Below are 13,637 nucleotides of genomic sequence, written 5' to 3' on the forward strand. Positions count from 1 at the left end.
TTACTGTGGAATGGGTTTGAATAATTATCTTAATTTACAGAAAAATAAAGATATATGAAAAAGAAGAGCAGATGAGCTAACTGGCAATGTAATGACTGATAATGCTTGGAACACTTTTTAAACAGATGATTAATCTTAGGCTTTTTGTTTTGTTTGGGGTAATGCTTCAGCTGCTAGCAATTTTCCAAAGCATTAGGAGGGTACTTCAAAAATGTGGGGAAATGGAATTAAAAGGTATGCTAATTTTGATGCAAAAAAGTTTGGAATCCTGGGGCTGGCACCGTGGCTCACTTGGTTGATCCTCCGCCTGTGGCGCCGGCATCCCATATGGGTGCCGGGTTCTAGTCCCGGCTGCTCCTCTTCCAGTCCAGCTCTCTGCTGTGGCCCAGGAAGGCAGTGGAGGATGGCCCAAGTGCTTGGGCCCTGCATCCGCATGGGAGACCAGGAGAAGCACCTGGCTCCTGGCTTCAGATCGGTGTAGCTCTGGCCGCGGCAGCCATTTGGGGGGTGAACCAACGGAAGGAAGACCTTTCTCTCTCTCTCACTGTCCAACTCTATCTGTCAAATACATAAAAAAATTGGAATCCACGCATATGTATATTCTTCAAACACTGGAAGTATAGTTTTTAATAAATCCCACAAGCACAGAAATTTGCAGCTCTTATATTCACCATTGTTTTTCTAGAGCCTAGGGCACTGCCTGGTATACGATAGGCACTCAGATATTCACTGAATAAGTGAATGAAAAAATGATTTTTAAAATATTTATTTTTTTAATTTTTTATTTGACAGAGTTATAGACAGAGAGAAAGACAGAGAGAAAGGTCTTCCCTCCATTGGTTCACTCCTCAAATGGCCACCACATCTGGAGCTGTGCCGATCCGATCCAAAACCAGGAGCCAGGTGCTTCTTCCTGGTCTCCCATGCAGGTGCAGGGGCCCAAGCACTTGGGACATCCTCCACTGCCCTCCCGGGCCACAGCAGAGAGCCGGACTGGAAGAGCAGCAACCAGGTCTAGAACCTGGCACCCATATGGGATGCTGGCGCCACAGGTGGAGGATCAACCAAGTGAGCCATGGCGCCAGCCCCTAAAATATTTATTTTTATTTACTTGAAAGCCAGAGCAACAGGGAATGGCCTTGTGGCATAGCATGTAAAGTGTCTGCCTGTGATACCATCATCCCATATGAGCAACTGTTTTGTGTCCCCTGCCACCCACATGGAAGACCTGGAAGAAGTTCCTGGCTCCTGACTCCTAGCTCTGGCCTGATACAGCCCCAGTTGGTGCAGCCATTTGGGGGAGTAAACCAGTGGATGGAAGATCTTCTCTGTCTCCTTCTCTCTCTCTCTCAGCTCTTTCTTTTTTTATTATTATTATTTTTATTTTTTATTTGACAGGTAGAGTTACAGACAGTGAGAGAGAAAGGTCTTCCTTCCGTTTGTTTAGCCCCAAAATGGCGCTGCACCAATCCGAAGCCAGGAGCCAGGTGCTTCCTCCTGGTCTCGCATGAGGGTGCAGGAGCCCAAGCACTTGGGCCATCCTCCACTGCCTTCCTGGGCCACAGCAGAGAGCTGGACTGGAAGAGGAGCAGCCGGGACTAGAACCGGCGCCCATGTGGGATGCCGGCACCACAGGCGGAGGATTAACGAAGTGAGCCACAGCGCCGGCCCCAAGCTCTGACTTTCAAATAAATACATCATAGAAAGAAATAAAAAGAGGAGGGGGAGGGAGGGAGGAAGGAAGTTAGGAAGGAGAAAGGCAGAGCAACAGAGGAAGAGAGGGAGAGCTTCAGTTTGCTGGTTTACTCCCTGAATACCTGTAACAGCCAGGGCTGGGCCAGGCTGAAACCAGGAGCCAGTAACTCCATCTGGGTCTACCTCATGAGTGGCAGGGACCCTAGTCCTTGGGCCATCTTCGATATGGGAGACAGCTTTAACCCGCAGCACCGCAGCGCCCACCTCACAATTTTTTATTTTTATTTTGTGCATTGATTGGTATTGAATGCTAAGAGGCTTGTACATGCAGAAAGAAGTAAAGCAAAGGTGGAAGGTTTCAGTTATGCAAGATAAATAAGTTCTGGAGATTTCCTATGCGGCATACTGCTTTTAGATAATAATGCATGCTTACAATATTCCGAGCCCTCTGGCTGCAGCCACAGAAGTGAGATGATGAGGGGAATGCCATCATCCAGAAAGCATCACAATGAGGTAAATGTGGTGTGTTGCTGCTGTGACTCGAAGGCTGACCACCTGCAAAAGTCAACCTCAGCAAATGTGGCTACTCCAGCAAATGGAAGGGAGCATTTAACTAGATTGTCAAGACTGAAAGATCGGGGCCGGCTGGTGCTGTGACACAGTGGGTTAACGCCCTGGCCTGAAGCACTGGCATCCTATATGGGTGCCAGTTCGAGTCCCGGCTGCTCCACTTCCGCTCCGGCTGTTGCAGCCAAATGGGGAGTGAATCATTGGATGGAAGAACTCTCCTCTCTCTGTGTAACTCTGGCTTTCAAATAAGTAAATCTTAAAAAAAAAAAAAAAAAAAAAAAAAAAAAGACTAAAAGATCATATACACTATTGCCACTGGTTGAATGAAACACCTGAAACTACTCGACCATGGCTTTAGGTGAGGATTGCGTGAAGGAAAACTAGCTACAGGGGGCAACCATTGCAGCATTATAAGGATTTCAAAGATCAGTGAGAAATAAATGTTTTGGCTTAAAAAAAATTTTTTTTTCCAAGAGGGTAAATTTATGTTAAGTGTTTCTACCCCAGTAGTAGTAATCATCATCATCATCATCAAGGGGCTAGGAGGAACTTTGGGAGGTGATGTGTATATCCGTGGCCTTGATGTTGGAGATGGTTTCATGGGTGTATACATCCCTTAAACTCCTTGAATTGTATATATCAAATATGTGCAACATTTTTTTTCTGTATAATACTTTTTAAAAAAATTTATTTAAGGTTTACAAATTTCATATACTTTGTATATACAGATTTAGGAACATGGTGGCGCTTCCCTCCTTACCCTCCCTCCTGCCCATGCTCTCACCCTTCCTCCTCCTTCCTCTCTTATTCCCTCTCAATTTTTACAATTATCTGCTTGCAGTTTATACTTGTAAGAGTACCACTACACTAAGTAAAATGTTCAACAAATAGAAGAAAAAAATGCTATTCCTTAACTGTAGAGACAAGGGCTATAAACAATCATTGATCTCAAAATGTCAATTTCACTCCTATACATTACATTTTTGGTACTCTATTAGTTATCTCAAGCCAAGGAAAACATTTAGTATTTGCATTTTGGGGACTGGCTTATTTTACTAAGTACAATGGTTTACAGTTGCATCCATTTTGTTGCAAAAGACAGGATTTCACTCTTTTTTTTTTTTTGCAATAGAGTAATATTTCAAATATGTGCAAGTTTTGTCTTGTCAGTCATACCTCAATAAAATGGTTTTTAAAAAAGATGATGCTTGAGGGCCAGCGTTGTGTCATAACGAGTTAAGCTGCTGCCTGCAACCCATATGGGTGCTGGTTCGAGCCCCAGCTGCTCCACTTCCAACCCAGCTCCCTGCTAATGTGCCTGTGAAAGCAGTAGATGATGGCCCAAGTACTTGGGCCCCTTTACCTATGTGGGAGACCCAGATGAAGCTCCTGGCCATTGCAGCCATTTGGGAGGTGAACCAGTGGATGGAGGGTCTTTTCCTCTGTCTCTCCCTCTGTGTAATTCTGTCTTTCAAAAAATAAATAAAACTTTAGAAAAAACAGATGCTTATTATTATGCAAACTCATACAAACACACCATACAACACTATAACTTAACTACATTTATGGCTTCTCAAAGAAAAAGAAGCACAATCTTTGCTCTTTAGTAGACAGTGCATATAATTAACTAATGGAAATGAAAATAGCTTTATAGCCAGAATATACCAGCAGTAAACTTATAGCCTTAGTCCTTGGGGGAAAACATGCTTTACCTGCCTTCTGTTTGTTAAGGATCCTCAGGCTCAGAAATGCCTAAAATAGGCTCTATACATAAAAGTTTCTCAAAAAATATCCAGAGAACATCATTTTGAAATAGCTTGCCTGGAGTGATAATTTAATTCATTGCAAATCATGCCCTTTGCAGCATTTTTTGCTTGTTGGAAATAAGCCTTGAAACAGGTAGTGTATAGGTGTGCCAGCATTATTATTCTTGTTTTCTCCATGTAACTACATAATAGGACTCATGTGAGTTGATTGAATACATGAATGGATCCTATAAAGAAGACTGGGGTGGGCACTGGGGCCTAGTGGTTCAGATGCCTGCATCTGCAATGGAATGCCTGAGTTCAATTGCTAGCTCCAGCCCCTGACTCGAGCTTCCTGCTGATACAGACCCTGGGAGGCAACAGTGATGGCTCCAGTCGTTGGCTTCCTGCCACCCTAGTTCCCAGCTTTGGCCCACTGCAGTCCTGTCCAGTAGGTCATTTAGGGAATGAACCAACAGATGAGAGCTTTCTGTGTCTCTATCTCATGAATGAAGCCAAAATGTTCTGTCCTTAATGTGTTGTACTATGCGAATTAACGGTAAAACTAGTCTTCAAACAGTACTTTATACTTTGTGTGTCTATGTGGGTGCAATCTGTTGAAATCTTTACTTAGTATATACTAAGTTGATCTTCTGTATATAAAGATAATTTAAAATGAATCTTAATGAAAAATGGGATGGGAGAGGGAGTAGGAAACGGAATAGTTTGTGGGTGGGAGGGTGGTTATAGGAGAAAAAAACTGCTTTAATCCAAAAGTTGAACTTTAAAAATTTATATTTATTAAATAAAAGTTTTCTTAAAAAAACAAAAATGTTTTAAAATTTATAATGAGAAGAAACTGAGCATGATTAACCTGGAGAAAGAAAAGTCTTTGGAGAGGAAACAAGATTTTTTTTTTTTATATTTGAGAGGCGAACACCTGGCAGAACGAGTAAAATGAGGACACTATGTGGACACTTCCCATAGGCAGATTTTAAATTCAGCCCGTATCAGCAGAGGAACAGTGTGAACCAAAACCAGTAAGAGGACAATACCGCATTCCTTTTCAGGATTATTTTTTTAAGGCATTTTTGTGGAGCACTTCATTTCCCCCTGTATTCATTCTCTGGTTTTCTCCCAAGGTTTCCTGTGAGTTCCCTGATTCAGCAGGAAAGCTCCAGCCTCCATCTATCTCTCTGCATCCTAAAGAATGATGTTCTCTCTCAGTCATCACATATACATTTCAAGGCTTAGGAGTCTCTGGCTACAATCAGTTAAGAGTCGTATGCAGTTCCACCTTTGTCTGTAAAAGCAGGACCGAAGACATCTGGTAAGACACCAGTCAATTTCAGAGCTGTGCAAACGTCCACAGCATTGCTCTTGATGGGTATCATTTTGCTCAGGACTCCCCATAAATCAGTGTGAGAAATTCGTCTCTATAGACAGTGATGTATCTGTTGCCCTTGGTAGTATTATAGTGCATCATCTTGTGATTAATATGTATGTTACCTTGGGTTAAAAGTATTAGTTTTACCTTGGATTTTGTTTGGATCATAAAATTGTCAACTATCAGGCCATTATACATCGATATTTTCTACTTTAAATTCAGACCTCTTTTCCTATTTGGAAAAGAGTTGATGAAGAGAAGTGTTGGCCAGCGCCGCAAGGCGGAGGATTAGCCTAGAGCAGCGGCGCCAGCACACCGGGTTCTAGTCCCGGTCGGGGCGCCGGATTCTGTCCTGGTTGCCCCTCTTCCAGGCCAGCTCTCTGCTGTGGCCAGGGAGTGCAGTGGAGGATGGCCCAAGTGCTTGGGCCCTGCACCCCATGGGAGACCAGGATAAGTACCTGGCTCCTGCCATCGGATCAGCGCGGTGCGCTGGCCGCAGCGCGCCAGCCGCAGCGGCCATTGGAGGGTATTGGAGGCAAAGGAAGACCTTTCTCTCTGTCTACTCTACCTGTCAAAAAAAAAAAAGAAGAAGAAGTGTTATGACTTAGAGACCCAGAACATGAGTAAAGTGTCTGCTTCTGCAGTCTTACATGTTTGCCCAACTTCTTACAATCTCATGATCCTGTCGGTAAAATAATGTTAATAAGAGAAATGTGCCAGATCGCCAGATCCTTCCTGTTAGAGGATAGGGCTATGTTTAAAAATCTTTGGCATTAAAAAAAAAACCTTGGCATATAATATTAAATTATATTAACAGAAATAGTGTAAAAATGACTGCATTATCTAGTCATAGTCTTTTTTTTTTTTAAAAAAAGATTTATTTATTTATTTGAAAGAGTTAACACAGAGAAAGAGAGGCAGAGAGAGAGGTCTTCCATCCACTGGTTCACTCCCCAGTTGGCCGCAATGGCCAGAGCTGCGCCGATCTGAAGCCAGGAGCCAGGAGTTTCCTCTGGGTCTCCCACATGGGTGCAGGGCCCCAAAGACTTAGGCCATCTTCTACTGCTTTCCTAGGCCATAGCAGAGAGCTGGATTGGAAGTGGAGCAGCCAGATCTTGAACATTCGCCCATATGGGATGCTGGCACTGCAGAGGCGCTAGCCCCCTAGTCATAGTCTTTTAAAAAATCTTGGTTCATCCTTCAAGTTTTCTCCATGAACAGGGTCATGTGGGTCCTGGCTTCGGGGCACTCCACAGCCAAATTTTACAGACTGAATTGTGGTGCGAATGCAGGTTCCCAAAGAGAGTTTATCCAAGAAGGGGAAGGACTGGGATGGGATGTGGCCAGTTTGAGAGATGATCCACAAAGTTCCAGCAAATCAATCACAGTTCAATAGTGACAACAACCAGCTGACAGCAACCCTGAGTAAGTCTCCTAGAGTCTGGACTTCAGTTTCTTTGTCTGTAAGTCCAGGGAATCTGGGTTAGATATATATACACTGCCCAGGGTAGTGGTCACCAGCTACATAAAGCTACTGAGCTCTTGAAAGGTGGCTAGTGATATTGAGGAGCAACTGGATTTTTCATTTTAATTTTTAAAGGTTTATTTTATTTATTTGAAAGGTAGTGTTACAGAGAGGAGAGACAGAAAGATTTTCTATCTGTTGGTTCATTCCCTAAATGGCCTCAATGCCTGGGGCTGAGCCAGGTCAAAACGAGGAGCCAGGAGCTGCTTCTGGGTCTTCCATATGGGTGCAGGGGCCCAAGCCCTTGGACCTCTTCCGTAGCCTTCCCAGGCGCATTAGCAGGGAGCTGGATCAGAAGTGGAGTGGCAGGGACTCGAACTGGTGCCTATATGGGATGCTGGTGCTATAGACAGTAGCATAACCCCCTTTGTCGCAATACATCCCCATTTGATTTAATTTTAATGCCTTTAAATTTAAATTAAAAACTGGAAGAATGGAGCTGGCGCTGTAGCATAGCGGGTAAAGCTGCCACCTGCAGTGCCGGCATCCCATATGAACGCCGATTGGAGTCCTGGCTGTTCCACTTCCGATACAGCTCTCTGCTATGACCTGGGAAAGCAGTACAAGATGGCCCAAGTCCTTGGGCCCCTGCAACGTGGGAGACCCAGAGGAAGCTCCTGGCTCCTGGCTTCGGATCGGCACAGCTCCGGCTATTGCGGTCAATTGGTGAGTGAACCAGTAGATGGAAGACTTTCTCTTTCTCTCTCTCTCTCTCTCTCTCTCTCGCTCTCTCTCTCTTTCTCTGCCTCTCCTCTCTCTGTGTAACTCTGACTTTCAAATAAATCTTTTCAAGAAAACAACTAACTTAAGCTGTTTTTTTTTCAACTTTTAAAAATGTGGCTACTAGAAACATTTAAATTATATGCCTGGGTCATATTGTATTCTTTAGTATAGGGATGGCTTAGATAATCCCGACTACATCATCCAGTAGTAAAGTCGATTGTTCCAAATAGCTATTATGAAGATTCAGGTGTAAGTGGCTTTGAGCATGAACTTTGACAGTAGGGAGTAGGAATTATGATGCCCACTTGTGTTCTCAGTCATTTGGGGCCAATTAACCTCACTGGGACCCAGCTGCTTCAACTGAGGAAAAGAAACAAATCTACTTCAGGGACTTATTGTAAGGGTCAAACGAAGGGCCTGAGGCCATGTTGAAGGAAGTCTCCCCAGATTTCCCATTTCTCTCTTTGTGATTTTTAGTACCCATGAGGACAGAAGAAATCAGGACATGAAGATATTAGCCCAAGCACCACTTCTTTTTTTTAATATTTATTTATTTATTTGAAAGTCAGAGTTACACAGAGAGAGGAGAGGCAGAGAGAGAGAGAGAGAGAAAGAGAGAGAGAGAGAGAGAAAGGTCTTCCATCTGATGGTTCACTCCCCAGTTGGCTGCAACGGCCGGAGCTGCGCCAATCCGAAGCCCAGGAGCCAGGAACTTCTTCCAGGTCTCCCACGCAGGTGCAGGGGCCCAAGGACTTGGACCATCTTTTACTGCTTTCCCAGGCCATAGCAGAGAGCTGGATCAGAAGAGGAGCAGCCAGGACTCAAACTGGCGCCCATATGGGATGACGGCGCTTCAGGCCAAGGTGTTAACCTGCTGCACCACAGCGCTGGCCCTGCACCACTTCTTTTAAAGACCAGTGGGAGGAGATTCAGGAGGTCACAGAAAACATGTGACTTTGCTAACGTGATTCAGCCAGGTTCAGGTTTGACTCCTGGCTTGATCCAGATGCCCACTTTCTAACTGTGCTGCTTGTGTCTCTCCCTTCCTCACTGTTCCCCTTTGCCCTGACAGTCAGTCTAAGTAGTTATTAGTTCCAGGCTTTTAAAGCTTGCTCCTTGCGTGATGGAGAGTTGCTGTCAGATATAATTCAGACAGTTTGGGAAAGAAGGTACAGTCTCCTCCCTTTTTGTGTTTCACTGGATGCAGGTGAGAAAAAAGAAAAAAAAACACTTTGTAGCTGGTGCCAAGGTCATCTTACTTTGTTCTCCCAGCCACCTCAACCTTCACAGAGATTCCTCAGACAGACGATGAAAGATCAAAAGAGCTAGAGATAGAATACTTGCTTTAGGAATTGGGATGGCACCAAGTGAACAGGCTCATGGCATGCTCTGATGAAGAGAATCAGCCCTGCGGCAGAGAAACCTGGATTTGAAGGTTAGTTGCAATATTCACTACTGTGGAGTTTTAGGTAAACTATTTAAACTCTCTGAGCCTCACTTCCTCAGTTGATCGCGTCCCCCTCACAGCACTGTCCTCAGCAGTACCTGGGGCTGGTAAAGGCTCACAAGAATGGTGACTATTGTGGTTCTTGTCATAGTTTTAAACAGCGTATATATGTCTATTTGAAAGACAAAGAAAGAATCTCTGAACTGCTGGTTCACTCCCCCAAATGCCTGCAAAGCTGGAACAGGCTGAAGCCAGGAGCCAGGAATTCAATTTAAGTCTCCCCAAGGGTGGCCGGGATTCAAGTACTTGAGTCATCACCTGCTGGCTTTCAGGGTGTGCATTAGCAGGAAACTGGAATCAAAAGTTGAGCGGGGACTCAAACCTAGGCGTTTTGATATGGGATATGGGTGTTTCCAGCTGCATGTTGACTGCTGTACCAAATGCCCACCCCTTTTTATTTCTCTAATATTATTTTTTAAAAGATTTATTTATTTGTTTGAAATACAGGGGTAGGAGGAGTTTTCCATTCACTGGTTAATCTCTCACGTGGCTACAACCACCAAGCCTGAGCCAGGATGAAGCCAGGAGGTTGGAACTCCATCTGGGTTTCTTATATGGGTGCCAGGGGACCAAGTACTTGGTCCGTCATCTGCTGCCTTCCCAGGTACATTAACAGGGAGCTCGATCAGATACCAGGACTGGAACTGGCACTCTGATATGAGTCACAGTGTCACAAATAGTGGCTTAACTCAAAATGCTTTTAAACATTATTATTCCACAGATATTACTTGACAAAGTGACATAAAATCGGTCTCCTTTTATGGTAGTCAGTTTTTACCTCTTGCTTGACTTCTCTTAGGGTTGCTTTCTTTGTTACTTGTCTCTTAAAGAATTATAATATAAATCAGAAAATATCCTCACTTGTGACTTGAGACTGACTTCATTTCGGTGGTCACTAGTTTGTTAGGCTGCTCCTGTGCATTCCATAAAGGCAAACTAAGGTAACTGAAGTCCTCTGATGTTCTCAGCCCCTCCACAAGCAAACAGATGCTTAAAAGGCCCTGATGAACTTGACACTAAAGTCTCTGTCTAGAAAATGGGGAGAAATCACTAAAGGAATTTTTAAAAATCTAAGCATTTAGTCGCCTTTAGATTTTACTTTTTTTAAAGATTTATTTTATTTTATTTGAAAGACAGAGTCACAGAGAGAGGTAGAGACACAGAGAGAGGTCTTCCATCTAATGGTTCACTCCCCAGATGGCCGCAACTGCGCTGATCTGAAGCCAGGAGCCAGGAGCCTCCTCTGGGTCTCCCACACGGGTGCTAGGAGCCCAAAGACTTGGGCCATCCTCTACTGCTTTCCCAGGCCATAGCAGAGAGCTGGATCGGAAGTGGAGCGGCCAGTACTAGAACCGGCGCCCATATGGGATTCTGGCGCTTCAGGCCAGGGCATTAACCTGCTATGCCACAGCACCAGCCCCTAGATTTTACTTTTTAACACCAGCCATCAAGTACAGGCTCCTGGAAGAAAAAGCACAAGACATAATCACTCTGTGGCTTCACATTCGCAATTCATCTGCTCTGTGGGTCCAGGAGCATCTGTGGTCAGCACCACATCTGCCACCTCTCTGCTGCCCAGATCTGTGCTTTGGGAGCTGGCCTGGAAGCTAAGACATCTTCATTTGATCTGGTCTTAATTGCTTTTTGAAAAGCTTCCTGATGTTTAGGAATACAGCATGCAGGAATGTCAGCAAGCACCCAGGCCCTGGGCCCCACTGCTCCCTTACCTGGAGGGAAGTGTGGAGGTCAAGCAGGATAGATAGGGTTACTGGTGATTCCTGACTTACGGTGGCCAGGCATATGATTTTTTGAATTTTCAATGGTGCAAAAGTGAAACCATACTTCAAATTTTGGATTTTGGCATTTTTCTTGGCTAGTGATATGTGGCATGATACTCTGTTGTGATACAGCTCCTGGTCTGCTACGGGATCACAGGGGCAAACAGCTACAGTGGACTGTGTTGCTAAGCTGTGATGTTTGGTGGGGCAAGTGGATTACATGCTTTATTTATTTAACAGGCAAAGAAAACACACACACACTCAGGCACACAAACACAAACACACACAAAATCTTTCATCCCCTGGTTCACTCCTTGAATGGCTGGAACAGCCAGCTGGAACAATGCCAGGAGCCGGGAACTCAATCCAGGTCTTCCACATGGGTGGTGTTACCTGTAGCTGCCAGTGTGTCCCCATTCTTTTCACCAATGGAGTAATGAATTACAGTTCAAGGAGACTAAAGCAGGGATAGTACAACAAAGTTTATTAAAGTACATTCCAAGAGAGGAATGGGCCAGTCGAGAGAGAACATGAGTCCCTTTCTTCTGGGTTTGGGGCTTTTATCCCTAAAACGTGAGGGATGTTGACTAGTTATGTGGCTGTGATGGTCATGATTGGTATTTTTGATTATCATCTGGGATTTGCATACCTTTGGGCTCTCTGTGCTTGTGGCTTCCCAGTATGCATTGGGGATGCCTACTGGGACAGGGGCAAAACTACAATGCTAACTGCATTATAATGATAGTATAATGAAGCAGGGTCATTGTAATGCCAAATTGGGTCTCACCAGGACTGGCGTTGTGGCATAGAGGGTAAAGCTGCCACCTATAATGGTGGCATCCTTTATGGGCACCAGTTCAAGTGAGTCCCTGCTGTTCCACTTCTGATTCAGATCCCTGCTAATGTGCCTGGGAAAGCAATGGAAGGTGGCCCAAGCACTTGGGCCACCCTGCCCCAATGTGGAAGACCCAGAAGAACCTCCTGGCCCTTGGCTCCTGGCTTAGGCCTGGCCCAGCCCTGGTCATTCTGGCCATTTGGGGAGTGAACCAGCAGGTGGAAGATCTCTCTCTCTGTCTCTCCTTCTCTTTCTGTAACTCAAATAAATAAATCTAAAAAAAAAGAAAAAGAAATGACAGAGCAAAGGTGGTATTACTACTTCTCACTAACCATCTGGATCCTATGAGAAAGGAAGAAAAAATCCAAGCACATGCAAAGTCTGAGCTCAGTGTCCAGTGACCATCACAGCTAAGACATGGCCAGGCCCAGACCTGTCCCGTACTACAGACAAACCTGTCCTGGCCCCTCAAAGCTCTTGAATGAGGACTCAAAGTAATTTAAAGTAACTGGCTTTCTCTGTTCTACTTTTTTTTTTTTTATGATTTTTTTAAAGGCTGTACGTAAATGTTTTCTTTTAAATGGAGCTAGAATAATAAGCTGGGAAGGATTGGGAGGTTGCAGTAAAGGCAGGGGCAAATTCTCGGTGCCAAGAATCTCAGGGTTCAGACATAAATGTCTGAGGTTGAATTAAGTACCTAAAAGTGGCAGCAAATCATTCTCTTGTTGAAACAGAGCTCCATTCCAAGATGTGGGGGCCAGGGGATGTGCTAGCTCATCAGAACTGAGACAAAAAAGTTATCTTTTATATACATGGAGAAACTGCAATTGTGATGCAGAAGGAAAAAAATGTCTAGTTGTTCTTAATTTTATTTAATTCCATTGGTTCACTAAGAACCAATGGACCTAGTCCATAACCATCAATAAAAAAATGATACAAATTACAGTATATATATTTTCATTTAACAATGTTAAATGGTTGCTAGTAAGTTTATGTAGTTATAATTTATAAATACATAGACACTTACATTCTTTTTTTTTCTTTTAAAGATTTGAAAGGCAGAGAGGGAAAGACAGAGAGAAAGATCTTCCATTCGCTGCTTCACTCCCCAAATGGCCGCTGGGCCGGGCTGAAGCCAGGAGCCAGGAGCTTCTTACAGGTCTCCCACGTAGATGCAGGAGCCCAAGAACTTGGGCCATCTTCTGCTGCTTTCCAAGGCACATCAGCAGGGAGCTGCATCAGAAGTGGAGCAGCCAGAACTGGAACCAGTGCCCATATGGGATGCCAGCATTGCAGGTGACAGCTTTACCACCTGGGCCACAATGCCAGCCCCCATCCTCACATTCTTGCTCAAACCAACATTTTGGAAGAATTTTTAAGATAATATTGTGGCCGGCGCTGCGGCTCAATAGGCTAATCCTCCACCTAGTGGCGCTGGCACACCGGGTTCTAGTCCCGGTCGGGGCGCCGGATTCTGTCCCGGTTGCCCCTCTTCCAGGCCAGCTCTCTGCTGTGGCCCGGGAAGGCAGTGGAGGATGGCCCAAGTGCTTGGGCCCTGCACCCCATGGGAGACCAGGAGAAGCACCTGGCTCCTGCTATCGGATCAGCGTGGTGCACCGGCCACAGCGCGCCAGCCGTGGCGGCCATTGGAGGGTGAACCAACGGTAAAGGAAGACCTTTCTCTCTGTCTCTCTCTCACTATTCACTCTGGCTGTTAAAAAAAAAAAAAAAAAAAAAAGATAATATTGTGCTGGGCTGGCGCCATGGCTCACGTGGTTAATCCTCCGCCCGTGGCGCCGGCATCCCATATGGGCGCCAGGTTCTAGTCCCAGTTGCTCCTCTTCCAGGCCAGCTCTCTGCTGTGGCCCGGGA

At 44.9% G+C, this 13,637-nt stretch overlaps 1 protein-coding gene across 3 annotated transcripts in view; it reads left to right on the plus strand.

Annotated features, from left to right (window-relative positions):
- The window catches only part of LOC138849333 (microtubule cross-linking factor 1-like), a 67,516-nt gene extending 58,526 nt beyond the window's left edge, over positions 1–8,990 (plus strand). Inside the window, exons 3-4 of one of the 3 annotated variants that reach the window (XR_011388043.1) lie at positions 5,153–5,340; positions 8,853–8,990. Coding sequence is in view for 1 of the 3 variants with exons in the window: in XM_070072484.1 (XP_069928585.1) it covers positions 5,153–5,224 (72 nt within the window). In the remaining 2 variants the exon portion in view is untranslated. Of the gene's footprint in view, positions 1–5,152; positions 5,347–7,457; positions 7,595–8,852 lie in introns of those variants that run through there. The other 2 variants (XR_011388044.1, XM_070072484.1) reach the window with 2 other exon arrangements.
- Positions 8,991–13,637: the final 4,647 nt, after the last annotated feature.

Source organism: Oryctolagus cuniculus, chromosome 4, assembly GCF_964237555.1.
Source record: "Oryctolagus cuniculus chromosome 4, mOryCun1.1, whole genome shotgun sequence".
NCBI classification, from domain to species: Eukaryota; Metazoa; Chordata; class Mammalia; order Lagomorpha; family Leporidae; genus Oryctolagus; species Oryctolagus cuniculus.